Source organism: Corylus avellana, chromosome 2, assembly GCF_965113065.1.
Source record: "Corylus avellana chromosome 2, dhCorAvel1.hap1.2, whole genome shotgun sequence".
Classification (NCBI taxonomy): domain Eukaryota; kingdom Viridiplantae; phylum Streptophyta; class Magnoliopsida; order Fagales; family Betulaceae; genus Corylus; species Corylus avellana.
The window spans coordinates 43,719,469-43,747,349 of NC_142491.1; the positions used below are offsets into that span (position 1 = coordinate 43,719,469).

Here is a 27,881-nt window from a genome sequence, read left to right on the forward strand (position 1 = left end):
AAGAATTTACTTTTAGTATCCAAATGGGTATTGAACTTGCCTCTTAATTCTTATTAAAGTTGCATCAGACAAACAACCCCATCTCACGAAATTACAGAGAAAAGTTCGCCACCAATTACTCTCGTTGAAATCAGGCTATAACAAAGAGATTAACACAACTATTTATAAAAGATCATAATTTTTACAAACCCATTTCACGAATTACAACCCCACACAAAAACCCAAAACCCTCAAGTGTTCGCCTATACACGACAACCATCTGACACAATGCCAAAGAGAACCCAAAAAAAGAGAAAACAACGCTCACAGAGCAGAGCCACAAAAGGGGCAGAATCTGAAATCGGGCTCCACCGCCTGGTCACACGAACGGCACCGCAAGACGGCCGAGACCGAATCGGCGGTCAGTGGCGGTGGCGGCGGTAGAGAGTAGGAGCGAGGGAAGAAGAGGTTGCAGTTGTTGCAGTGCATCACGGGCTCTTTCCCCCGCCACCGCCACACCGGAACGAAGAATAGCTTCAGGACCTTCTCGTACTCCACCAGATCAGCCGGCGATCGGCACGCTATGCACCTGCCCGCACCATATTTCAGCACCTGCCTGACCTGTTGCTCTACTCCTCCTGCAAAGAAGAAGAACATTTCCTTCCCTTTCCTTTCCTTCCTCCCTGTCTTTGTGTCTTTGCCTTATTTCCTTTTCCTTTTCTTTCTAAACAGTTCTGTTTTTATTAAAGGGAAAGAGGCGCGAGGCGGTGCAAAAATACGGTTACTAATAACGTTTATATTTTTCCGGTTCTGCCTATTCTGGAGGATTCGGGGGGTTTCTGCTAGCTTGCGCGCTAAGTGATTCAAGGGTGGCCCTCTATTTTTATTTTTTATTTTTTTTCAAGTTCAATTTCCGTATTTGTTTGTGTAAGAGGTGTTTTGTGAAGAATATGACCTCTTTCATTTCAAAAAATTTTAAAATATATATATATATAAAGCTATTGAAGTTGTAGTACCAAAAAAATCCCTACCCTTCAATTTTTTTTTTAAACAATCCCAACCATTGATAACAAAAAAAAATACAAACCTCCACTCATTTAACGAAGTACAATAAGAGATAGACGTGTGGTTGTTTGATAAAAGTTTTTTCCTTCTTGCTTCTATTTTTTCTTTTAAAAAAATATATATATATTAATAAATAACTTAAAATACAAAAATACTCAAAAACGACTTTTATCTTTATATCACATTAAAATGTTTTTCAAACAAAATATAAAAAACAAACTCTACAAATTAAGTATAACAATTAGGGTTATTTTTTGATACAAGCCTGCTATTGGCCTTGTGACATATAATTGTTTTGATTAGTGGCCTTCTGATTCCAAAAAGCAACAATTCTGATGGGCTCTATTTGCATGATGTTATTACGTTTAAATTATTGTGATACATATAATCATGATGTTAAGATGAGCATCAACATGCTATTATAATGAGTGTTACGTATTTATAACTAAAATTGCAGACCTGGGTCTAAATTCTGTTCAACTTAATGAGAGTTGTAGTACTTCAAAAAGAGATTTTAAAATATTTGAGGAAATTAAATTTTTATAAGTCGATTAAGATTTTTGATAACTATTATGAGCATATGTAGGACTTTTGTGATAACTATTACGGATGCTCAAAAGATAAATTTTGTAAACACGTTGCATTGTGGAGTCGTATGATCGTATCTATCTTAGATCTAGAAAAGATAACTTTTGTAAGCGCGTTGCATTGTGGAGTCGTAGTAGTCCTGGATTTAGAATGAGCGTTTCCAGACAAAATATTTTCATGTTCAAGAATCAAGTAGCAATTCGAGTACCTCATACATTGACATATAAACAAGAAGCAAGAGGGATGAGCCGTCTAGCAAGAGGGATGAGCCGTCTAGCGGTCATTCTCCTCATAAAACAGTTTTAAGAAGAGGAAGGAGCAAGATTTGCTCCTTCCTCTCTTATTCCCCTTCAACTCCTTACTCCTACTTCTACCCTTCTGTTTTTTATTTTTTATTTTTCCTTATGTTTGTAAGTGTTTTCTAACTATATCAGCAACTTCGGCCTCTCCGCTATGCATCCATCCACCTTTCATCTTGTTGTGCCATTCATCTCCTCATTGGCCGCTGATGTTGTTTGCTGGTTGTTTGTTTGTGTTTTGAATAAGAGTTTTATCTTTCTAGATCTACTCTCATGAGTGAAGATAAATAATTCGGGGTGAAAGGTTATTTTTCACGGCCTGAGTGTGAGGGTTTATATCTCACAGCCAGTTTAAATAAATTTTGTTAGGAAATTTGACTAATATTTCAGATCTAGTCTACTCAAAGCAGGTCAGCTCTTTAAGTGTATTTAATTTTGTTTATATTTATGACTTTGTAATCTCATAGCATGTGGCTATGATTTTTGCAGTGATGTAAAAGCTTTTTACTATACTCTGTAAGAGCTTTATTCTCGTGATCTTTAGTCAATGGAATCCTTAGATTTTCATTAAAAAATATATATATATAATAATAAATAACTTTTGTGCTAACTATTATGAGCATACAAGGACTTTTGTATTATTTTATTCTTAAAAATTAATTTATTCTTTAAGAATTAATTTTAATTTTAAAAAATACAGTTAATTTTTAAAAATAAAAAGAAGACAAAAATATAAATCATAGTATTGAGAGTGACTTCTATACGGAGGTGGCACAAAGCCACCCCTTTGTGCTTACCATTGGGCAAGTGGCACCATAACATTTTAGAATAAACCCAAGTTTAAAGAGAAAACACTATCACACCAAATTATACCAAGTTTCAAAAGAAAAAAATAAAAATAAAAAACCAATTAAATTTCTTTAAAAACAAAAATTGAAGGGGTGGCTTGCTGGCCACCCCATCTCTATTTGGGGTGATCGGAGAGCCACCCTAGATGGGCTAAAGTGGTCGCGCGGCCAGCCTCGGCCCATCTAGGGTGGCCAGAGAGCCACCCAAAATTTGCCTGGGATGGTTGCGTACCCACCTCCACCCAAGGGTGGCTCGCTAGCCTTCCTCCATATTACCAAAAAAAATAAACATAAAAATAAAAATAAAAATAAAAATTGAAAAAAGCTATGTAATTTAGTGTTATGGTTTGGTGAAATAATCTTAGGTGGCCAGCTTTGATTGGCAGGGCTTGTAGAAGTTATCCCCATATAACCTCAGCCTTACTCCCGTGTGACGTGACAGAGAGCTAGCCGCCTCGTCTTACCCTCGCGTCCTCAACCTCATCGCAACCATGGTACCTCTCACTCACTGTCACTTTGTCTGTGAAAGAGTTATATGTTCTGTTTGATTGCCGAGAAAGTTTTCCTAGGAAAGGAAAGGAAAATGAAAATGTACGAAACGCATGTGATTAGGGTTTTAGATGAAAGTCTAAAGCCTTCAAATTATTTTCCTTTCCTTTTCCGCAGTTTCTTGGCATCCAAACAGATATAAAATCGGTCTCTGACTTGTCTAATTGTTTCCCTATCAGATCATTACAGAGAAGAATCGGCGTGAGATCTCCAAGTACCTCTTCCAAGGTTTCTCTATATACGTACATACATATGCTATGTAGCTATCTCTATACTTAATTGTTGAATTCTGTGTTAATGTTTGTGTTCAGAGGGAGTTTGCTATGCCAAAAAGGACTTCAATCTGGCGAAGCACCCGGAAATCGATGTGCCGAATCTACAGGTAATAAAGCTGATGCAGAGCTTCAAGTCCAAGGCGTACGTGCGCGAGACCTTTGCTTGGATGCACTACTACTGGTATCTCACTAACGACGGCATTGAGTTCCTCAGGACTTACCTCAACCTTCCCTCAGAGATTGTGCCAGCCACTCTGAAAAAGCAGGCCCGGCCTACCGGTCGGCCCTTTGGTGGCCCATCCGGAGATCGCCCCCGGTAAATTCTTGTTCTCTGTGGTGGATTGGGTACTGATATTGCTCTAATTGATTGTGATATGATATAGGTTTGTTTTTAAATTTGTATTTTTTGGAGCGTTTGTGTGATTAATTGAAAATTGTTGCAATGAATCAGTGGCCCTCCTCGTTTTGAGGGAGAGAGGAGATTTGGCGACCGAGATGGGTACCGTGGAGGTCCCCGTGCTCCAGGTGGTGACTTTGGTGACAAGGGTGGAGCGCCTGCTGACTACCGGCCTAGTTTTGGGGTAATTTTATTGTGGTCTTTCTTTAGTATATTCTTTTGGCATCTATTATGTTTGTGTGATTTTATTGCTGTATGTATCATATTTTTGGTGCCAAAGGTTGAGAGGGGAACATACAAATTGGTTCTTTCTTAGTGACACCATGATGTTTCTTTTACATTGTTCCTTTTCTTCAAATATGCCATTTATAGGTTAGGTTTGATGGGTTTGGTGAGTCCATTGAGCGAGGGAAACTAGTGTATCCAGTTTTCTTTTAAGCCAATGGGGTTGGTGTTTACTTTCCTGCAGTTCAGAGTTTAGACAAGTTTTTGCTGCTGCATACAAGAGTAATTATTATAGCCCACTGGTACATCAGCCCATTACAATGGGGAAGTTCTGGTCTGAACCTGTGTGGAAGGAGGATTTGGGTCTTTGACCCCTGCTTCCTGTCCCCCCACCCCATGGCTTCTCTAAGCCCCCTTATTTTTTATTTTCTTGCGGTATCATGTGTTAATAATGCTGGGTTCATTTGGTTCAGTTTGTCAACCAAGATCTGACTCTATTTATAGCATGGTTTCTGATGTTCATCTAGTTGTTTGAACAAGTTGCCTCTTAATGTGTTATGAAATGATGTTTGAGTAGCCAACAGAAAATTTTGAGACACATTGGCAGCTTTCCATTTGTGGTCAAAAGGAGAAATGATTAAATTGTGTTGATGTGAGGTAGAAGTTAGATTGTATGTGGAGTTATAGCTAAATAGAATGCATTAGTGCTATGCCCTAATTATTATCGTCTCAGGTGTCTTGTCGTTTTTTTATAAAAACAATCGAGGAGGTCAATCCTACATATGGTAGCCTAAGAATTTTGACTGCCTGATGATTGTTAGCTGCCCATTAATAGTATCACTCTTTCTGTCCATTCTAGTCTTTGTTATTTTAATCTTGCAGATACTGTTTACATTTGAATAATTATTTGTAATATTTTAAGAGCTTGTTTGGGATTGTGTTAAGGAGCTTAAAAGTGCTTTTAGTACTTAAAAAATAGGTCTGTCTGGTAAAAAAGTTTAAAGTACACTTTTTTTTTTTAACGCGTTTTGTTCTAAAAAGCCCAAAATTGCATTTTGGGTGAAACTTACAAATGAAGCTTTTTTAGATAAAAGCTCTATTTCTCATATGCAATCTCAAATAGGTTCTAAGTTGATTGGGAAATATGTGAGATTATAGTTTGTAAGTCACCAGATGTCCATTGGTGGTTGTGTTATTTGTAAAAAAATTGGGGATGACTTGTTTGTTCAGGCAGCCTACATGTCTTTTATGGGACTATAGTTTCGGAAGTTTCTCTATTGATTATGTTTCTTGCGCCAAACTTGCAGGGTCCTGGTGGAAGGCCTGGCTTTGGTCGTGGATCTGGTGGTGTTGGTGGGGCCCCAGAGAGCTCAAATCTTGCTTGAGAGTGATGATTCCGACATTGCAAGGTTTTGACAGTTCGATTTTTAAGCAGAATCCTTTTCATTTGCTGCATGTGGGGGAGTTCAATAGCAATTTTTCTTTTTGTTTGAAAATGTTAAATGTTGGATGGGTAATAGTTACTATTTAATTTTCCTGGTTTCTGAATTACCTTTTAATACTAGTTTTCAAGCATTATCTACATAATTTAAGTTTTATGCCATTTGTGATGCTTCGGAAGAGGTTTGAAATACAAGGATCTAGTCCGGAATCTTATAAACTCAAAAGAGGAGGATGAAGAACCATGGAGTCCCATGATTTGGGTTTGCATTTATGCCGTTTTGTTTAATTCATCTTTCTTCCTTCAGTTTTGTTTAGTTCAATTCTAATGAAAGCATATTTACCAAACTGGTCTTAAACCTCCGTCCTTTGTTTTTTCAGAGAAGATATCCAATGATTTTTTCGTCTGGCAAAAAAAGAAAAAAAGAAAAAAAAAGTAAAGAACTAGTACGGATACTAGGAAATAAACTGAGATTGTATTTATATTAAATGTAACATTTATCAGAAAGTGACATAGTAGATAACCATGAGTACAAACCATCCACGAGGTCCTAAATAAAAGCAAGAAATGCGAAAATGCAAAATCTGAAAACCAAAAGAAGATTGACACTGCACAGAAACACCAGTGGCAAACCCAAAAGTATTTGGGGACTTGTTATTCGACCTAAATCCAGGTCCACAAATTACAAATATTCTAAATCCACAATTCAAATACCATTAAAGTCACTAATCAAATACCAAATTATCATATCAACAATTCAAATGATAATATAGACAATATCAATAAATAATATATTATAATCATATATGATATATATGATCTTTACTTTGTATTTGGAATTACTTTATTAAAGATAGTATGTGAATGCTCTAGGTTTGAATCTTTATCCATTAATTAAAATATAATTATAATTTATAGTCTCCTATGGGTAGTCCTTCAGGCAGATGGTGCAGGTGCAGCCATGGATAAAAGGAAGATTAACACGGGGATTCATTTCCTCGTGCTGTTCACCGAAATGGCCAGGCTCGAACCTTGGGCCCTTAATCTCTTCATAGGAAAAAGCTCCGATGAGTAAACCCGCATGATGGGCTGACGCCCAATTAAAAAGGATACATTAGCCCAGACAGGCTGAATGCACGCACAATGGCCCATGCTGGCGTACTATCCGAATGGTCGAGAAACTTCGAGCCCAAGCCTAGCCCAGCTAACCAGCCGAGCCCAACAACAAAAGGAGCTGCCTCCCGAACCTGTCCAAGTAAAGGGCCTAGAGCAATAGAAAGGAAATATGGGGGCAGCCTTGAACACTTGAAGAAAAAGTTGATTCCTATAGCCGCAATTAGCATCCGTCTAATGGGCCTAGAGGGCCCCCTCTCTCTCTCTCTCTAAGTGCAAATGTTCAAATATGGGTATACAAGAATTTTCTTTTCAAAAAATTGTAAATTCTAAACTTATGAAATTTCCATGAATACTTGAGAAATGCTACCTATTAAAAATGTTGTTAGGGGGTGTACTTTTTCCTGAACTCTTTCTTCATAGCACTGTAGGAATGCTTGAGCTTCTCCTTGAGCTTCCTAGTGTTGTACTTGGGCAAGGAGCAGATGTGCGTAGTTACAATCTCTTCTTCCCTCTTCACCTTATACATACTGTCCTAGTAGACCATTCAGCTACCCATGATAAGAGCACTTTTGATCCCATGCCTCCATAATGAAATCAGTAGATCCTGGAACGACAACATCTGTATCAAAAGGTACTTGAGCAGGAACAAAATTTTTAGCTCTGAAGATGTTGCAAGTAGCAACATCTTGATCATAAGCCTCCTTAATCTGGCAATAAAGTCTTCCCAAAATCTTAGTCGACTTGTAGGATTGGTAATCCTCTTTCCCATGGAGGCATGGCGACAAAGCTGCTGCCCAGTCTTAGGAAAATCAACAGCTGTAGCTGCAAACTCCGCAAGTGTGATACACTTCTCATCCATGTACGGTTCTCATTCACCATGTTTATCGCAAACAAAATTCTATTATATCCTGTGGAATAAACAGAAAATTAATATGAATGCAAGAGAGTTTCACTGTCACAGACATGAAATCTGAATAAAAGTGTAAAGTCAACAAGAGAAATATACATGTGCACAGTTTTGTCAATTAATCCCCAAGATGTTATAATTTTACCCCATTTCATCACATGCTTTTGCTCCATCTATATTGAAATGTTTATCAACACAATAATGTGGCTGTGTCTGAAATCGAACCAACAATGTTTAGGAACTCCATTATGTCATTCTAACCGTCTTAGTAGTGCCGTTGTGTTACGGATAATATGCCTTGAAATTTCCTGTTTTACTTTAGTATTTTGTTAACCTTGGTTTGTGTTAGGTGAAAATGAATGACTTTAACTTAGCCCACATGTATGTTGTAGAAAGTTTGTATTCTTAAAAGTGTAAAAGGTAGCTTGTATGAAAAGAAGATGTAGAAAATAGAAGAAGAAAAAGTTCAGTTCATATCTCCACCTCCTCTGTTTTTGAGCTCTCTTTCTGCAGAAAATTCTGCGTCAATATTTCCTCTTCTTGCCTTTTGTTTTCTTTGTCTACTTTACAGCCATTTGGTGATCGTCTTGCTGGAACATCCAGCCAACAGATTTGGCAATAGAGTCACGTTTAAAGGAGAGTTTAGGGCAGAAAGTCGAAAAGAAAACAAAGGAGACTTTGACTAGTGTAAACTGGAGTAATGTTCAAGGTTCGAGAATTATGATTTTTTGTGTATAAAGATGAAGACTTTATTTGTTTCCATAGATCTATGGGACATGGTAGAATCAGGATATGATATACTTGAATCTACATTAGATTTGACAGGAGCTCAACAAAAGGGGTTGAAACGAGAACAAAAGCAGAGATTCAGGAGCTCTTGGAATGATTCGAATGGGAGTCCCAGGAACTATTTTTCCAAGAATTATGGGAGCAACAAGCGCAAAAGATGTATGAGATATTGCCCTTATCTTTAGAGTTGTAGTCAGTAGCATAAGAGGATTCATTCGATATAAACCCTTTTTATCATCATTGATAAGAATCATATGTGAAATTAAAACAAACAATCATAAAACTTAATACTTACAGTATTGAGCTGCAAGGAACTCAAGGTGCCAAAACTTTCACAAATGATGGTATAGTTGGAAAGATAATGAGCAACAAAAAGTACCTGGTCCCAACATTCTCTTCCGGTCCAGCTAGCCCTGCGCCTTAAATCCCCAAATCAAGTGCAAACGCTCTTTGAGTGTGAGAGTCTGTGGCCCTGCTTCCACTTTTGCTCTGCACAGCTAGCCCATTTCCCTTGCCTGGATGGTGCTACAAATGTTTAGTTATAATATCCAACTAAAATCTCATCATTGATCATTAGTAAGGTAGACATCCAGAGAGAATTGATAGCTTTAGTGACAGAACAAATTTAAAACAGGCAACTACATAGAAAGAACAATAACAATTGAGACAGAACTACTATAGCTGATCAACACAAGGCCGTTAGGAGCTTGTATTTGCAAACAAAGTTTTCCTTCAAATTGGATCGGAAGAATTTCGTCCAACCCACCTTCATTTTTAATAGAGCATGTTGAATGAAAAATTTGTCCCATTTCATACTCAATTTTCCAATGCAACAGAAAGTTTGCAATCACCAAGAGATTAGTAATTTTATATGAATGCTAATGGCAGCTCAATAAATCAATGATGATCGATCACTAGGTTGATGTCTATGTACCAGTAAATCCGAAATGTTTTAAATAATTTACCTTTCGAATTCGCCTCCACCACCAGCAGCCTCCAATATTACTGTACTGAAAAAATTGCCCCAATTAAACCAATTTATGAACTGTAATCAAGTTGGCATCGGAAAGCGACACATCGGACACAAATGACTCGTCTGCAGCCACCGGACAATACAACTCCTATGATAAACATGGGAGCAAGGCATGCAGACAACCTCCGGCTCCAACCCATTACAGAACTCTTCCAAGCAAATGCTACATTCTCTCGTCGGACAAGAACCGTCGTCAATTCTCACATTCCTCAACGCCTCATCAATGGACGACTTAGTCGCTGGCACTGTCACAATCACACTCCGGGCTTCTTCCGTCGATTCCCTTATTGCCCTCTCGATCTCGTCGCGGTCGTCATAGGGTGTCGCAACCAGAACCACCAAAGCCACAGGCAACAAGGCACCCCCGGCGCTACGGGTTGTGCCCTCCTCAACCATGTCCAAGGCAAAGGACAGTATGTGAGGCGTAGCCGCTTCCAAGAAGTCCTGAGACACCCCCGTTTCGGAGAACATGTCGTGCAAGATTGTCGGGCCGAGAGCAAAGAAGGCGTCGCATGGTACCAGGAATGGCTGGCAAAAGGAGGCCATGGGGATGACAGCGCGTTGTGGGTAATCCACTTGGAGCACATGGCGGAAGTACAGGTGGATGAGGAAACAATCGCAGGGGAGTTGTATGTGATTGTCGTCGTCTTGCTCTTGCTCTTCCCTGCAGATGTGGTATTCGTATATGGATTCCATCGGTGGAGATAGTACAGAGAGTGATCGAAGATGGTTTCTTGGCAAAGAAGGTTTGAGAAATATGATTTTTTTTTTTTCTTTTTCTTTTATCTCTAAATTAAGGACTACAAATCTTACTCTAACTCTATAACATCTCATCTCTAAATTAAGGACTACAAATTCTACTCTAACTCTATAACATCTCACTCCGATGATGTGACCGTGCAAATCAATTATTAAATTAGGGATTAAGAATTAGGGATTAAGTATGCTATAAATCATACTTTTAATTTATTATTATCTCACTCTGCTGATGTAACAGTACCAATCAACTCTTACATTTATATATTTGAAAAAATTTCACTTAATTCCTTGAACTTTCATCACTTTTGTAATTACTTTCTAAAGTTTAAAAACTTTCAATTTAGTTCGTATATGGAACTTCCATTTTTTTGTAATATTATCCATCCGTTAGGATTTTTGGTTAAATCCTGTTAAAATTTTTAAATTATCCTTTTTATTATTATTATGAAAAAAGAAAAAGAAAAATTGCAAAGATTTATATGTTGGTCAGGATTTAATGGAATTTGCAAAAATATCTACATATGAATCTTTGAAAAAAAATATTATTATACAAAAATGAGTATTTTAGGAATTTTGACAAGATGTAATAGAAAATCCTAACATAGTGAGGACATTGGAAAAAATTAAAAGTTTGATACCTTAAATTGAGAGTTTTTAAATATTGAAAGGGATAATTTCAAAACGCGCGGGGAGATTTTGTGAAGTTTCTCATATTTATTTCAATAAAGGCTAATCCATTAAGGGTTGATTTGCATAGACAAAAACAAACAAAATAAATAAACTGCCACAAACAAAATATATATTGACTACATAAAAGTGTAATTTCTAGCCTTTTTCTTTGAATCATATATAAAAAAAATCAAGTAAGAGCGAAGTTAATGGTGAATATGAGGGTAAAAGGAGTGTGGAAATTGTGTGTATTTTTGGGATTTCAACGTACTTATCTTTGCCTCTTAATCTTAATAAGTGGGTTTTCATGTTAAAGATAGTTATATGAATTATTGCACCCATAAGGCCATAAATATCTTCGTCTTATTGACTTATTAAAAAAAGGTAAATATACTTGACGAATGATAATAGTATTTTTAACAAATAGTTAAAATTTTAATTAAATTATTAAATTCTCATTTTCTAACTGTTTAAACTATTAAAACAAATGATAATTTAACAGAGGACCAATATAATCTAAATACTCAACAATAGGAGAGGCCACCCATATTCTTGCCTAAGAGCGCACATGATATGAGACAACATTCGAGGTGAAACACATAGATAGGAGCAACAAAACACTGCCTCATTTACTTCAAACATAATTACAGGATTGTTATCCCCAGATCAAGATTCACAATGGTCCCAAATTAAAACATTCTTAAACAACTGAAACTATTGCTTCCTGACATGCAAAACCTAGCATGCTCATATATGCAGCAGTATATATACAGGTACCTATGATTCCCATGTTAGTATTTTATACAGGCTTCCAAACTGTAAGCACCTCGTGGAACATCTCCATCATCAATTCCCTGTCTGCATGCCTGAAAAAGTTATTAACTTCATCTCTAACATCATATATCTTGCCAAAATCAAACAAGTACATCATGCATCCTTTCTTCAACTTGTCCAACTGGTAAAGCCAAGCCTCTTGCAGCCTCTCAAGAACATTTCCTGAGTTAATGTCTTCCAAGAGGCTTTTCTCACACGCGTCTTTGAGGTCAGCAATGTCATATTTGTTGGCTGCCCCAAGTAGTGCCAGCCGGTGCTTCCAGAAATCCTCTTGTTTTATGGTTCCATAAATGTAACTGAGGAGGGCCATGCAAGATTCCAGTGACATGTCTTCTATGTAGATTGTGGAGGATTCTTTTTCCTTGAGGTTGTGATGGAACATGCTATGAAACACGGGAGAACTTGCAGACAAAACTGCCTTGTGAGATCTTAAAGTGCCGTCAGCAGTGTTAATGGTGAGATCAGCATGGATGGCCTCATCAAGCATACGAGAGAGACACCGAAGAGTGCTTTGGGCTGACAAAGATTGCATCATCCCATCACTGGGCCATATAGAACAGGATTCCCCACCCTGTGTTTAAGCACGCAAAGACCAACAATTAATGAAGCAAAGGCATATCAAGGTTTAAAGAAATTATGACGCACTTTGAGTTTGTTTCGATGCATGATTTCCTAAGCGCTTTTTTTTTTTTTTTTTTTTTTTAAAAAAAATAGAATAAATTCATTTAAAATGTATTTTTTTGTTAAAAGCTACTTCATCATAGAGGAAGCAGACTGGAAACAAGTAAATTTGAAAGGCTCACAATTTCAACTTTCTGCCACTAGAGAAATTATACGACATACATTTGAATGCATTCATATTAAAGCCGGATCTCCAAGAGCACATTAACAACTTTTCACTAAAACAACTTTGCACAAACCAACGTCATAGCACCTCAAATAAGACTACAGAAAGGTACTCACATTCAGAGGGCAGATCTTCAGGTCCAGAAACTCAACGTCAATGATGAAGCGACCAAGGAACGTGGAATCAACAGGCCAAACAAAGTCTTCGGATGTCCGAAGTAGTCTCTCATGAACTGCAGTATGACACAATACAGCATTATCCACCTGATGCTTATATGCAAAACATATATCACCACACTGGAGCTTAAAATAAGATACATGAATTTCAATACTCTATGTTGGATGATCAATAAACAACTTCTTAGAACTGATTTTACTTCTTTGTGTCAAGTAGGTCAAACCTTTGTTTTATTTTACCCACTGTAATATAATTGCAGCCTGACTTCATCTCCTCTGTATGTAATATTTACAAGAACACTACTCAGTGGCTCATTATAGCATTATACTTTAAAGTTCCTTTTCTTATCTTTTCTTTTTTTTCTTTTGAAAAAAAATGAAGGTATAACAACTACATGCTGTCAACTAAAAACCAGATTAAGAGACAAGAGTTAGATTATTTGCAAGAAAGACAGAAACATATTGTAGAAAAGAGCAGCACAGAAGCTTTGCATACCTATAATATGGAGTACAAAGAGTTCAATTGAGCGTTCAAAACAAAAATTAAATGGGAAACAGCATGGTACCTGCTTATTTTAACTCGAGTCATTGCACACTAGGTTCAGCAACACCGAGCAAAATCTATCTACTAAGAAATAGATCTCATCCAGTTCAAACAACAAGACCCTGACCATCTGTCAAAATTCTAGCATAATAGATGCAGGGGAACAAGTGAGATCCACCTCAAGGAATCACTGGGGCAAAAAGATCATGTGATTTTCTCACAAAAAAAGTAAGAAATATAGCATGTGGTTGAACACTTGATCACAAGATGTTCAACCAACTTTTTAAGGACAAAACATTCCTGTTGGCATCTGTTTGTGTCTCAAATCTTGCCTATATCTAGTACATCTCTTTTTGACAAGAAACTGGGTCAACCGACCACTAAAAAACCCACCCCACTTTGCCTTTTGTCCCCTCTTACTTTTTTTTTTTTTTTGATGAATACCTCCACTCTATTGGGGCATCAAGGTACATCCTCACAGTTTCATCTCCTTTGTGCAAGATTCTAGTGTTGCCATGCCTCCTAGCCAGCAGACTAAGAGCAGAGTTAGGTTTAAGTAAATGGGATCAGTTTAAAAATCGATGTAGTTTGTCACAGCAATCAAATAGACACTACCTTATCTACTCTCCATTAGCTATATTCCTTATGGCTTTTGCTACCTTTTTTTAAAACTATAATACGGATGCTTTTTAATTTTTAGTTAGCCAACCTCAGATACAGATGTTATTATAACTTATATATCTGCAAAACAATCATGCATTGATCAAAATTAGAGTGCAGACACATATTTAGCTAAGTTTGTGTTTCATCCACAACAAGCAGAGTCCTAAACTGACTTGCCAACTTGCCATCAAATCTCAAATCCCATCCCCATACAAGTAGTAGTCCAAGTTAATATCACACAGGCATACACACACAAAAAGAGCAAGCAACTAAGATTTCTTCAAAACACACATTGGCTTCTCAATTCATTGTAACAACGTATATATAATAGTGTTAGAGTGTCACCTATGATAGAATCTCACGTCGGAGTAATAAGAACAAAAGTGAGCGGTGAATATAATATTGTCTCAACATGTTATATCACAATCTCACTTTAATCTCCCTAACAAGTAGTTATCCCCATCATATTACAATACAAATTATTATACATTATTAAGAACAAAACATCTTCTGCATCTCAGTTCCTGGCCTGCATAAAGGTTTACCTTGATCTCACCTCCATTGTTTAAAAAGTGGCAATTGGCTCCTCGAAGTTTCAACCATTAGCAAGTTTGCCCATTTGTTAGCATTTTTCGTCAGGAAAGATGGAAAATAATCCGTGTGCATTGCATGTGAGTTTTTAGGGGATGAAGTCTCCAAAATGCCCCTAAGGGGGTGGATGAAGTCCCCAAAATGCCCTAGGGTTTAAAGTGTTAAAAAAAAAAAAACAAAAAAATTTAAATACAATTTTTTGTTTTTTATTTTTTAAACGGGGAACCACGAGACCACCCCTAAGCATTTGGAGATGGTTTTGGCCACCCCCATCCCGGCCAAATGAGGGTGACCGGACACCTCCAAATGGCTTATGGGGTGGTTTCGGTCACCCTATTTTTTTTTTTTTTTTGGAGGGGGGGTTTAATTATTATTATTTTTTTAATTTGTATTTAACTTTTTTTCTTTTTAACACCTTATAGGGGCATTTTGAAGACTTCATCCCCTAAAAAATCACATGCAATGCATTTGAAGGCTAGCGAATGGGCAAATTTGCTAATTGTTCAAAACTTTGGTGGGTTGATCGTCACTTTTTAAACGTAAAGACGAGATCGAAAAAGTGTACAACTCCGGGGGGTTAAAGTACATTTTTCCTTTATATATATCAACCAAATACTAGAAATTCCCAATACCTGCTATGATCCTAAAACTTAATTATCCAACTAAAAAAAAAAAAAAACACAACTCAACATGCACATATGCCGATAACAAGAGGGAGGAAGAGAACAAAGCGATGCATACTTGGGGAGATGTAGGGCCTGCGGTTAGCGCCAGTGTTAGAGACTCGGAGGACAAAGCGAGCAAGCGGAGGCTGCTCCTTGGAGACCCGCGAGGGCTCTGGAAATAGGCGAATGTAGAGGTACCGATTCTTCTCTATGGATAAATGCCTGCAAACCCATCTCCAAAACATCAACCACCAGCTCAAAATTCAACGACACACACATAATTACATCCACAAATACTGAGAGGGGGGGGTGTTGGGTTACCAGTTCCAGATTCCGACCTTGAAAGGCTCGGATTTTTTGAAAGAGCAGGGTCCGAAATTGTCGATTTTCCATTGCGCCAGTCTTGAGATCGTCTCCACCTTGGAATCGGCCATCTTTACGCGCTTCTCTCTCTTCTCTCAGTCTGCAAGTCTAACTGTGCTTTTGAGGGGGAGAAAGAGAGAGAGAGAGGGACAGACAGGGGAAGCCGCGAAGACTTTGTGCTTACGAATTACGTCTTTTTCTATTGTGTCCGTTGAACATGTCATACTTCGTGAATAGTGAATACATGTTCTTTTGCCGCGAGGTAAAAAGTTTTGTAAATTTGTAATCCAAATTTCGAATAAATAGTTTTCATCTAAATTGGGTCGGAAAAAATTCCTGGAACTTATTCTATAAAAATGACATATATTATTTGAGCATATAAAATGCAAATGTGCATTTCAATTGTTATTAAAAAATAGACACATGTCATTTATATAGACTGTGTTAAATTAAGTTTCTCAAACTCAATTTAAAGGAAAACTCTATCCATAATAATAATAGTAATGTTAAAGTCACGTGACATAAAATTTTTCAGCTTTAGTTGTTAATGTCACGTGACATAAAAACCTAGGGAAAAATACACTTTATCCTATGAACTATCCACTAATTTACACTTTTAATTCAAATGTTTAAAAAGTAACACTTTACCCCCTCAAACTTCCAAATTGTTGTAATTCGACTATTCTGACTTTTTTTTTTTTTTTTCAAAATGACCCTATCTCAAGTTTAAAATAATAATAATAATAATAAAAAAAATTAAACCACCCCTTAATTATTATTATTATTTTTTTAAACTTGGAATAGGGGCATTTTAGGAAAAAATGGTCGAATTGCAACAATTTGAAAGTTTGGAGGGGGTAAAGTGTCACTTTTTAAACATTAGGGTTAAAAGTGTAAATGAGTAAATAGTTTAAGGGATAAAATGTATTTTTCCCGTAGGCAAGAATTGTATTGCAAATGTACTAATTGATCTAAATGTGTAAATGATGCCATGTGATAACAGTAAAATTGATCCTCCAACAAACAAGTGTAATATTTAAATTGAAATTAAAGGAAAATCTAGTATGATTAAAAAGGCAAAACAGAAAGAAGAAATAAAATAAGAATCCTTTGTTCTATAGATTCCATCCTAATAGATCTGTGGCTTTTCCAGCTCAAAAAACCACCCATATATCGAAAATTGAGAATTGACCCAAACCCTTTTACCATCTAAAAAGACTTTCTTCCGACCTAATTGGCTTTATATTGTTTGGTGTACAAGTTGTAAACCAAACTCGACTTATTCAATAAGGTAACATGTGCAAAAGTTTGTACAAAGTGGTGCCTTTTTTTTTAAAAAAAAAAGATGAAAAGAGAAACCAAAAAATAAAAAATAAAAGGGATTGCAAGGGATCCCTTAAAATTACATATTTTCCGATTTCACAAAAAAAAAAAAAAAAAAACTTATTTTCCTGTATGGATTAATTTTCTTGAATTTTAGATAAAGATATGCTAGAATCTAATAAAAATTTTACATTTTGCCTATTAAAGTTTATGTAGTAAGATGTCACATCATCTTCTTTTTGTTGTCTTTTTCTCTTCACAAAAAATAGATATATGCTAGAATTTAATAAAAATTTAATATTTTGTCCATAAAAGTCTATGTGGCAAGATGTCACATCATCTTTTTTTTATTGTCTTTTTTCTTCAAAAAAAAATGACGTGACATCTTATCACGTGGAATCTTATAAACAAAATATGAAGTTTTTATTAGATTTTAGTATTTTTTTTTTAAAAAATATGATGTACCATCTTCTTACATGAATTTTTATGGACAAAATGTGGAGTTTTTATTAGATTTTAACGTAAAAGATGTCATTTTGCTTCCTTTGCCCGCCGACCCTATCAGCACATGCCACATCAGAAACTGTCGCCAGAATTCCACGTAACCGCGAGGGCATTCTCGTAAACCCACACCCCAACGTTTCCTTTCCGTGCCCGTGACTCATCAGCCACTCTCTCTCAGTCAATCATCATCACCACCGATCCGATCTCTTCCTCTCGCAGACGACAGCCAAACGAAGAACAGAATTCTGTCCAAAACTGTGATTAGCGCACCCTATCCCGGCAACCAAACACCGGGAAGATGTCTTCGTCCTCTTTCAGCGGCGACGAAACCGCCCCCTTCTTCGGCTTCCTCGGGGCCGCCGCGGCTCTCGTCTTCTCATGTAATTCCACTGTTGCTTTCGTGGGGAAACATTTTCCCGAGAAAATTAATCGACCTAACCCTCGAATTTCTCTTTTCAGGCATGGGCGCGGCGTACGGGACGGCGAAGAGCGGAGTGGGCGTGGCGTCCATGGGAGTGATGCGGCCGGAGCTGGTAATGAAGTCAATTGTACCGGTGGTTATGGCCGGAGTGTTGGGGATCTACGGGCTGATCATAGCGGTGATTATCAGCACTGGAATAAACCCCAAGGCCAAGTCGTATTATCTCTTTGATGGCTACGCGCACTTGTCGTCAGGGCTTGCTTGTGGCCTCGCTGGCCTCTCAGCCGGCATGGCCATTGGGATCGTTGGTGACGCCGGAGTCCGGTGATTATATCTTTCTACTACCATACCTTTTATTTTTACTTAATAAAATGATTTTTTTTGTTTTAAATTTTAATTTTTTTACCCGCTTTTTAGTGCATTTGGCTCCGATAAGTAAAGTGAAGTTTTTTTTTTTATTAAGTATGAGATTGCGTTAATAAAATAACACGTTGGTTGTCTTGAAGTGTAACATGGTGAAATATTTAACCTTTTATTGAATGACTGGCTATTGAGTGTTCTATATATGAGGTAGTAAATAATGTCTTTGCGCATTTGGGGTTGGGGAGCACAATATATAAAAGTAGTTGTGCCAAATTTATCCCTCTGTTATCTTTTCCACTAGAATTTGTTTTGGTCACTGGTACTGGGGATTTTCACCTAAGGTTGAACAATGAAATGGTGTCTTGTTGACAAGCTCGCTGATCAAGTGGAGCGCAAAGTGGGTTGATTTAAAGAATGGTTAAATTTTATTTGGTAAGTGGTCTATGGTTTAGTTCGAAAGGTTTGATGGTTGTCTATTATAAACCTGGAAGGCAAGAGATGCCTTGCTTATGAAGGGATCAGTTTCCCCTCGCATACTGGGTTTATGCTTCAATTTACCAAAATACAGGGGGGCTTACATTTCATTTTAGTGTTAGTTTTGCTTTTGAATTTAGATTTGTGTTAAACTTTCGAATTGTGCATGGGAAGGGTGCTGCATCTTCTGATGATTGGGGTTTAGGTTGCCCAATGCCCATCTTAGGGGCCAATTATAAGTCATATTTTTTCTGTTTGCTGGTCTTGAGGGCAAAACTTAAGTTCAGTTTAGGGATGACCACTAATCAGTGCTATCAGTTTTCGTCTGTCCAGTGACTGAGCTGATGCTGTTGCTTATCAGAAACCATCTACTGGACCACATCGAACGGTGGACAGAAATTGAGCTGACCTGCATCGTCTGCACTCGGTGCTGTGCAGGTTGGCTGGCCAATTGGGCTGGCTTTTCAGTTTTAATTTGGCCATTGTGGGCCCATTGTATCATTAGGGCAAATATTTGTCTCCTGGACCTTCTGCTTGGGCCTGTTTGGTTATTAAGTTTGGCTTGGATTCAAATTAAAACCATGGAAATAGGAAATCAAGAGAAAGAAAGAGAAGAGACTGTGATGATTGGGCAACAGATCCACCGGTTCATCATCAAGTCCTTCCTTAGTTCGAATAGAAAAAAAAAAAATAAATAAATAAAGTCCTTCCTTAATTCAGAGCTTTGGCGACTTTAGAGGTGACTGGCAGCATGTGGTGATTGGATCATCAATTTGTGGTAGTCATGTGATTCAATGCCCGTGGATGATTCTTTCATGGTGGTTGAGGTCGGTTGAAGGTTGGAGGATTGTGGGGATTAGGTCTCGGCGTTTACACGGTGGGTTTGAGGTGCTACGGTGATCATGGGCCCTGGTTGTCCATGTTCACCGGTTGGGATACATGGGTTCATGTTTGGTCACAGTGGCTAACACACGTTGTTGAGTGTCAGGTTTGGGTTCACCCATAGGTGTGGTGGTTCAAGGGATGTGTTGGGTTTCAGGTGTGAGGTCTGACGAGGGCGGCAAAGGCTATGGCTGGTTGAGGTTTCAAAAACTTAAAAAAGTGCAGGAAATTCGGATTTTTATTGAAGTCGGTTAGGTTGGGTTTTCTTGAACAAATGATTCCAAGAACTGACTACCAACCTAATGGGCATCTATTTCTGAAATTCGCCTGCATTGGCTCCATTAGACTATTATAAACTGATTGATATCTAGTGGTTTCAAGCTGGCAGCGTCAGTTGGGTCAGATTTTCAGGTCCCTTGATCAGCCCCTAGTTCTATTCTTATAAAATTGTGATGAAAGGCTGGATTAATGTTCTGATAGCCATCGAGTTAATAAATTCTCATTACTTCATAATTCTAAGAAGTGGGACGTGCTTTATTTCATTTCAGGAGAAATTGTTGGTTATAACTCATCTGAGTGCTGGTGATGCAATCTCAGGCACCATAGTATAATTTTTGTGATCATGTAGTGGTTTTTGGTTGTTGAATTAGAACTGATTTCCATGCTACAATGGGGACGAAAGTGCCTTTTAAAAATTGAGTTGCGCCCCCCCTCCCCCCATCCTCCTTTTCTCTTCTCTTGCTTTTGGCATGAAAATCGTAAAGTGAAGCTGGTTAAGAAGTGTTAGTTTGGAATTCCACATACCTTAATGGCTTTCCTATGCATTTCTTTGTATATAATGAGAAAATACATTTGTTAGAGACGATGCTTTGCTTTAGTAGAAGGAGAGGATCCTATTCCAATAATCTTATGGCTTATTTTCCAGTTCTGAATGAAATGTTTTTTGTTTGAGTTGCATTTTTAGTTATGTTTGTTGACACAAAATTGTATTTGAGTTGAATCAATATGTTTTTTCATAAGATTATACACCATGCCACATGTTGGTAGTACTACGAACAATGAGATTCAATAACATGCCACATGAGATGATTTTTTGTACTTATATTTTTGTTTTTGGGATTGTTTTCAGGGCTAATGCGCAGCAGCCGAAGCTGTTTGTGGGCATGATTCTGATCCTCATCTTTGCTGAAGCACTTGCTCTCTATGGTCTCATTGTGGGGATCATCCTTTCATCCCGAGCAGGCCAATCTCGCGCAGATTAAAGGAGGCCATGTTTCTTGATTTTTTTTTTTTTTTTTTGCTTCTCTGTATTAAAATTTAACTGAAACGAGTTTATTCGGACAGTACTTTATGAGCGTAGTTGTGACGATACATTGTTAAATAAGAACGGATTACTACCATTACAATTCGGCAGTATGCTTAAGAGTTTTCTCTAATTTCTTCGCCATCATCATCGTCTTCTTCTTTTATATCTAGATTTATTGAGAAATGATATTTAGTACTTTTATACTATTGTTATATAACTATAATGATGTGGTAATGAATATTAACTATTTATTTTATTTTTTATAAGTCTTTATTGATTTAAAAGTTAATTTTTATTTCAGCATCATCATAGTTGTATAGCATTCACATAAGAGCTATGCATTACTTCCTCATCATCTTCTTCACAGTTCCACGATATCTGCAATCAATTGCCAAAATCACCTCTTCCTAATCCTCAACCTTCACCAGAATGTACATCTAATATTTCTTCTGCGAGGCCTCCATTGCTGCTCAACTTTTATATATCAAACTGCGATGGGTGGGAGAATCTTAGCCGATGGGTGTTGATCTCCGACTGTCCCGTCCTCCTATCCTTTTTTTTTTTTTTTTTTTTTTTTAAAAAAAAAAAAAGGTGGAATAAAAAATAGACTACCTTAAAATTGTGTTTATTATCTCTCATCCACTTCTGTTCAATTAATTACTTGTGTGTAGCTTAGAAAAAAAAAAAAAAAAAACCTTATTTGTATAAAAATCGGACGGTCCTGATTTTTCAAAATGGTCCATACGTGTTCAAACTTCAAACTTTTGGACCTAAACGCAGAGTCACAGAGAGAGAGAGAGAGAGAGAGAGGGATGGCAACGACAAGAATATCGGGAGTAGGAGGGGGTGGCGCTGCCGCTGAGGCTCCAAAGATAGTGTGGAACGAGGCACAACACAGGTTCGAGACAGAGGACAAGAAGGCATACATAGAATACGTGCTCAGGAACGATGGAAAAGTGATGGACTTGTTCCACACCTTCGTACCATCTTCCAAGAGAGGCCTAGGTTTGGCTTCCCACCTCTGCGTTGCGGCCTTCAACCACGCCAAATCCCACTCCATCTCTGTCATACCAACCTGTTCTTACGTCTCGGTCAGTTCATTTCTCTATTTCCCTTTCTGGGTTTCTCTCAATTTCCTCTGATTTCTTGGACATTTGTAATGAATTCGTGTTTGTTTTCTATGTGCTTTGTCTTGGGACTATCTCTGCGTATTTTTAAGTTTGTGTGTTTTTTACGCGAGTTTTGATGATCAGAAGTACTAATTTTGATCCCGGCCAAAAAAAAAACTCTTGGATTCTTTCGGCTATATTTATATATGTATATATGATAAACAGGCCTAAGAAGTAAGAACAGAACTAGTCATCCAAAGGGTTTGACTCTGTGATCATCATCTCTAAAAGAAAGCTGTCCCGCAATTTATATACATCATGCTCAAACTCCTCCGAACACCCAAGCTCTCATATCGCCTCCTCTAACATGGTGTTTCTAGGACTTGCCTAGTCAATGCTTTGAATTAACTCATGCTCTTTTCTTTTTCCCCTTGGCAGGACACTTTTCTTCTGCGAAACCCCACCTGGAATTCTCTGTTATACTCAGAAGATGCCAAATCTAATATTGGAACGAGTTCTGCTCTTTGAGGAGTGCTTGGGGAAAGTGTTTGTTAAGTTGTAAACTACCTAATTAAGCAGATGTTCTTTTGCTTACTTTGTTCTCATCGTAAAGGGATTTGTGTCATTCGTAGCCAGAACTGTTTCTGTGTTGCATTTAAGTAATAAGAATATTTCATTTCCAGGTATTTCTTATCTCTGCTATTGAGTCTCCTACATTAATTATTTATTTTTGCAACTTGTGGCATCTTCTAATGTTAAACATTTAACGAGTCTACGCTCCTTTTGGAGTGAGCCGACACAGGCCCGTATAGTATATCTAACCCTGAAAAGAAATGAAAAAGTTGTTAGCATTAGAGCCGAAGAAATCCCACTTTTAGCCCTACATCTTACGTTAAAAAGTTGTAATACAAGGCTGACACTTTCTACTTATCACCATTCATTGATTTCTTTTTCCTCCAATCTTCTTTCCTATCTTGTCCAGTTACCATTTGGAACTGATCGGCATTAAAAATTTGAATCCATAAAATTGTCAAAAAAGGATAACAGTAGTTCATGATTCACCATCAACACAAGACTGTTATTTGATACATAGGATGCCATCACACAACAGTAAGCGGCAGAAGCAAATACAGGAGAGAACACACTGAAACCAGCACCATAATCAAGGACATGAATTACAACATCAAGCTATTTTATGACTTCTCGGTTATTTTATACATAAAATACAGCAATCCAGGTAACCTATAATGCCAAGGAATTCAAATTTTTATTTACAGAATGGAGATCCTTGGTCTTTTGAGGTATCAACCAGGTACAAAATAATCCATCTTCTCCACAGGCAGATTCAGAACCGACGTTTCCACCTGTACCAAGAAAGACAACAAATGCCAAACATTTAAAATAAAGCACAACATGCTACTATCATAAAAAAAATAAAATAAAAAATAAAAATCCTTTTTCATGCTCTCTAGTTTTCATGCCACAGGCTGGGAGGTTAGAAGAAGAAACTTTGTCTACCATGAAATAAATTATGGAATCTTCAATGTGGAAAATTATTTCTGGGCAAACATCTTGATTATTCTCATTCCACTCATAATTAAAATCAAACACTATGACAAGCGGTGCATGCAACCATTGGTGGAGGAGTTTGAAGACCTTTTAATGCTCTCCTAAATTCAGGGGGAAAAACAGTAGAAATTTGTGTGTATACCTCTTCAAAAGGAATGAAGACAAAAGGCCCCATGCCCCTCTTGTGTGAGACTGCAGGCACATCTGGGTTGTGTGATTCATCATCCTGCCACCCTTCGACCACTCCAAGGATGTCCTCCTCATCAGGATTTTGGACCTCATTATCGTTCACACCACTAGTAACAAGTGAGAGTAGATCCATCCGATTGTTAGCCCCTGCTGTTGTTCCTCTTAACCTGTGAAAAAAGCAGATAAGCCCACAAATCCTTGCAATTTGGTGAAAAGAAAAAACTTGCAACTAAAGGTTACATTTAAGAGTTCATTTCACAGCCTGCCAATAGGTTCAACAACAATGAGTGGTTGCCCAAACAGGCGTTTGTCAGATCAATCTCTCCAAAGTGAATTCACAATTATGGTGTAATTTACCTTCTTTGCTGCCCATACGTTATGATAAAGAGCTTTAAACTCATTTAGAAAAAAGAAGAAGATCAAGAATGAGGTGGCTGATTACCAAGCTTTGAGGCAAAAGACCATAAGAGTTGGCCCATTGTTAATTTCTCTAAAGCACTGTTTCAACCCCTATGTGACAGTTTTCAACATCATGTATGTTTGAGTTCTTCCGTCACTTAACTACTTGAAGGAAAAAAAAAAATAGCAACAATAACAATAACAGGAAGCCACCTACGGAAAAATAAAGAAACAATTTTAAATCTTCTTCTTTTGGAAGTAAAAAATGATAAATAAAAGAATAATAGGTGATGAATACCTTAGACGGATTCTCAACACAGTTGGGCGCATACCAGGATACAACACAGCAGCTTCTATCTGCAATCAAAGAGTAACCATACATACCTTCAATAGGCATATTGAGCAATAGAAAAGCAGAATAAGATGGAACTGTAAAGCAGGGATCAATTCGATTTGTGTAATCAATCAGACGTAATATAAACAAGAGGATATCCAAACCTGCAAATATTAATTCAGATGTTCAGGAATTGGTAAAAAGTAGAACCTGACCTGGTCATCTGACAATGTGTAATGGCCTCTAAAAACACCCTCTGCTTTAGATGCACGAAAGTTCATGTATTTTGCCACATCTTTGACTTTTTGCGAAGAATTCTGATTGCAAATTAACAGAGTAAATGGAAGTAATCAGCTAGAGAAACACTTCCACTTTTTAGAAGCACCAAGTTCGTTAGAAGGACAATAACCTTGTACAGAAATCTTCCAGAAGGAAAAAATCTCATGTAACGGAAATAGCATACCTACAAACCCAGAAATATAAAGAAATATTAACAGAAGAGAAAATGAATTGGTTGCATAACAACTAGGTTGAGGCAACTTTTATATTACAATTCAACTCTTCCTTCTCGAATAGACAAAAATAGAAATCTTCTATAATGTTATGTTGTTTTCATACAATAGATATGATGCTATTAGCTTCTCAAATTACATAAAATTATAATTTATGGTATGGTACCCCTATTTCATAAAATTCAAGGGGCACCCAAAATCTGACTTCTGTTTCTCTTAGTTTATAATGCTTTAATTTTTCTATGCCCAGTGTAGGCACAATTTCACACTAGAGAATGTGCCAAAAACTACAAGCATGATCCTACCATATCTTATTTTTCTCAAATCCAGTTATCTTTTCACAACTAAAATCTTAGTATCAATGGGTAGTGGGATTTATTTTTCTGATTTGTAAGAAAGTGAAGCAGTAGGGCTGAGCACACTAAATTGGGATTTTGGCTTTCTTGATAGTGTAGATCCCTCGTCCATGAAACAAATATGCATCTTCTACAGGAACAAACCTTTTAATGAACAGTATAAATTGTAAAGAATAATCACATACGTACGACAAATAATAAAAATATACCAAATGGACTGGATTGGTAACTTTCCACTCTGCAACTCCGGCACGAATATAGGTATTCCTACTCACATAAAGGCCTGAGATGTGAAAACTTGTGTTAACTTCATAATGTTCTTCAGCAAGCCAAAAGTTAAGATAAATGGAACAATATTAAAAGAATGGCATTCAGGTTTTGTTTATAAACATTGAACACATTCAAGGTCCTGAAGTGCATATCTTCTCTTTATGGCCAGACTAAGAGATCAACAGCATTGAAGTATATGAGATACAGACATGTAAAATGCTCAAAATTTAAACAAGAAGATTTGTGTAAGCATATCTCACCATCTGTACGGACCCTTGGTCTTAAAAGCCACATTTTCCTCCATGACCCCTCATATCTGGACTGCAAAACTTTATAATTTTCCACCACTCCAGAGAGCTTCATAAAAGAAGTCGCAGTTTTTTAAGCTTCAACATTACATGCAATAAATGAGAAATGGTTCATGTTTCCCAATAGATACCAAGTTTACCTGCCAAGCCTTCAGACATGCACTGCGCCAAAACACAGGGTTACGAATTGTGTACCTCCATTTACGACATACACAACCTGCCCTTCCTAAATCATATGGAGTCATTCTTGCAAAGACCTGGGTATAAATATCCATTACGGTTCTCCTCTATAGTACTTTTATATTCGTAACAAAAGGGTTTTGGTTCTATTCTTTTGCATACCATTCCTCAGCTAAACAAAACAGAAGATAATGGGTAGAGAATAAATAAAAATAGTTCCAGTAGCTAGTAAGTCTTCTTCATAAAATAGGTCATAGCCAGTAGCTTCTTGGCCGAACATGCAATACCTCAAAGAGCAGTTCATCGGGCAAACAACGATGAATTAGTGCTGGATCAACAAATGGTTTTCTGCTGACACTTCCAAATGGTGCAACAGGCTTCACATTAATCCCATAGAGATCTGAAACATAAAACCTGAAAAGAATAAGAACTCATAAAAATCTAATTCCAAAGTACAAATTTAGATCACACAGAAAGTATATGTTAATAGTTTTTTTTTTTAAAGTAATTTAATCTCATTAAAAGTGCATAGGGCCCCAATCCTAGTACACAAGAAGTATACAATAGGAACCCTCAACATGGAGGAGACAATATATGTTAATAGAGATATAATAAAATAAAATAAAATGATTACCAAGCCAAGGCCTTTTCGTTACAAAGTACTGAACCGCCTTCAACCGCAAAGCCGACTCAAGTTCAGCAGGAACTGATAAGGCAAAATCTGCAAGGAGTTATAACTAATTGAGATTGATGTAACCGAGAAGCACATGCCTTTTCACTTTCAAGCTCAATCGAAGCAAAACAATATAACTTGAATTTTATTTGTCCACCATGTGGGAGTTGAGAAAACAATAAACCAAATCAAAATGTGCCTATTGCAACTTCTTGACTCAGGTGCGGTGAGTTGTAGAGGGAAATATAGACACTTGATTAATTCTCTAAAAGATTGAAAGGAAATGAAACGCAAAGATTCCAAATTTATTGATTATTGCATTTCCACAGCATCACAATAGCATGCTTGCTAAATTGAGATTTAGTTTGAATTCATACAAATATATCCAATCTTCGAAACAACCAGATGAAAATTATAGTACATGTGGATACTTGATGGATACCCAAAACGAAAAATATCAAAATCCGAAAAAAAATCCAACAAGCTAGCATATGGGTTTCACGAATATTCTACAAAAGATTATAACTTCACGCTTAATTCCAATGAATTGAAACGGTTTAGCGGCTAAAACCGTACGGGAATTCGACGATTAATCAATCTAATTGAACCGAAAATTAGAAAATTTGGGGAGTAATTATAATACCTGAAGCCATGAGAATGGAGAAATTGGTTTTTCCTCTGAGATTGTCGGGAAAACTGGAGAGCAGAGGAAGAACCAGAGAGGAATATGGTACGATAAACTTTGGCTATTATACGACCTCGTTTTTACCAAACACCGACTGCCAAAAATGCTGACTTGTCAACAAGTGGACCCACCCTGAGGCTTTGGAGGTTCACAATCGTCAGCACAGGTTTGAATTTTGACGGCTAAGATGTGCTGTGGGTTCTGTGCTTTTTTTTTTGGCACCAGCAAACCAAGGTATTAGCCTTTCGCGGGTTAACCGGTTAAGCCCTTGTTTGTCTGCTAAATACGAAAAGAGGGGTTTTCATTTTGATTCATTATTTAATATAATCTATTTAATTTTAATAATAAAAAATAAAATAGTCTTTCACAACAGATTATATGGAAAACTTTATTGAGATTGAA

The 27,881-nt window shown here is 37.1% G+C and overlaps 7 protein-coding genes across 7 annotated transcripts; 3 read left to right on the top strand and 4 right to left on the bottom strand.

Moving 5' to 3' along the window:
• Positions 1–24: 24 nt before the first annotated feature.
• On the bottom strand, positions 25–821 carry LOC132167282 (zinc-ribbon domain protein). The gene has a single exon (XM_059578199.2). The coding sequence runs from the start codon at positions 634–636 to the stop codon at positions 304–306; it is 333 nt and encodes a 110-aa protein (XP_059434182.1). The 5' UTR covers positions 637–821; the 3' UTR covers positions 25–303.
• Positions 822–3,169: 2,348 nt separating this feature from the next.
• On the top strand, positions 3,170–5,821 carry LOC132168143 (small ribosomal subunit protein eS10z). The gene is made up of 5 exons (XM_059579236.2): positions 3,170–3,273; positions 3,508–3,556; positions 3,640–3,919; positions 4,055–4,184; positions 5,533–5,821. The coding sequence occupies exons 1-5, from the start codon at positions 3,271–3,273 to the stop codon at positions 5,608–5,610; spliced, it is 540 nt and encodes a 179-aa protein (XP_059435219.1). The 5' UTR covers positions 3,170–3,270; the 3' UTR covers positions 5,611–5,821.
• A 1,412-nt stretch (positions 5,822–7,233) lies between these two features.
• On the bottom strand, positions 7,234–10,231 carry LOC132168155 (putative E3 ubiquitin-protein ligase RHC2A). The gene is made up of 3 exons (XM_059579295.2): positions 9,444–10,231; positions 8,858–8,993; positions 7,234–7,690 (listed from the first exon to the last, which is right to left on the bottom strand). Exon 1 carries the CDS (start codon positions 10,205–10,207, stop codon positions 9,530–9,532), a length of 678 nt encoding a protein of 225 aa, XP_059435278.2. The 5' UTR covers positions 10,208–10,231; the 3' UTR covers positions 7,234–7,690; positions 8,858–8,993; positions 9,444–9,529.
• A 1,312-nt stretch (positions 10,232–11,543) lies between these two features.
• On the bottom strand, positions 11,544–15,801 carry LOC132189340 (BTB/POZ domain-containing protein). The gene is made up of 4 exons (XM_059604048.2): positions 15,581–15,801; positions 15,336–15,481; positions 12,737–12,852; positions 11,544–12,344 (listed from the first exon to the last, which is right to left on the bottom strand). Exons 1-4 carry the CDS (start codon positions 15,691–15,693, stop codon positions 11,739–11,741), a joined length of 981 nt encoding a protein of 326 aa, XP_059460031.1. The 5' UTR covers positions 15,694–15,801; the 3' UTR covers positions 11,544–11,738.
• A 1,799-nt stretch (positions 15,802–17,600) lies between these two features.
• Positions 17,601–21,005, top strand: LOC132167576 (V-type proton ATPase 16 kDa proteolipid subunit). Its single transcript, XM_059578587.2, has 3 exons — positions 17,601–17,829; positions 17,909–18,194; positions 20,719–21,005. The coding sequence occupies exons 1-3, from the start codon at positions 17,748–17,750 to the stop codon at positions 20,849–20,851; spliced, it is 501 nt and encodes a 166-aa protein (XP_059434570.1). The 5' UTR covers positions 17,601–17,747; the 3' UTR covers positions 20,852–21,005.
• Positions 21,006–21,629: 624 nt separating this feature from the next.
• On the top strand, positions 21,630–22,699 carry LOC132167096 (Acyl-CoA N-acyltransferases (NAT) superfamily protein). Its single transcript, XM_059577992.2, has 2 exons — positions 21,630–21,986; positions 22,443–22,699. The coding sequence occupies exons 1-2, from the start codon at positions 21,630–21,632 to the stop codon at positions 22,530–22,532; spliced, it is 447 nt and encodes a 148-aa protein (XP_059433975.2). The 3' UTR covers positions 22,533–22,699.
• Positions 22,700–23,031: 332 nt separating this feature from the next.
• On the bottom strand, positions 23,032–27,539 carry FBP7 (F-box protein 7). Its single transcript, XM_059579157.2, has 11 exons — positions 27,438–27,539; positions 26,756–26,842; positions 26,409–26,521; positions 26,082–26,198; positions 25,894–25,990; positions 25,573–25,646; positions 24,905–24,958; positions 24,711–24,812; positions 24,460–24,518; positions 23,716–23,929; positions 23,032–23,368 (listed from the first exon to the last, which is right to left on the bottom strand). Exons 1-11 carry the CDS (start codon positions 27,445–27,447, stop codon positions 23,309–23,311), a joined length of 987 nt encoding a protein of 328 aa, XP_059435140.1. The 5' UTR covers positions 27,448–27,539; the 3' UTR covers positions 23,032–23,308.
• Between the last annotated feature and the right edge of the window lie 342 nt (positions 27,540–27,881).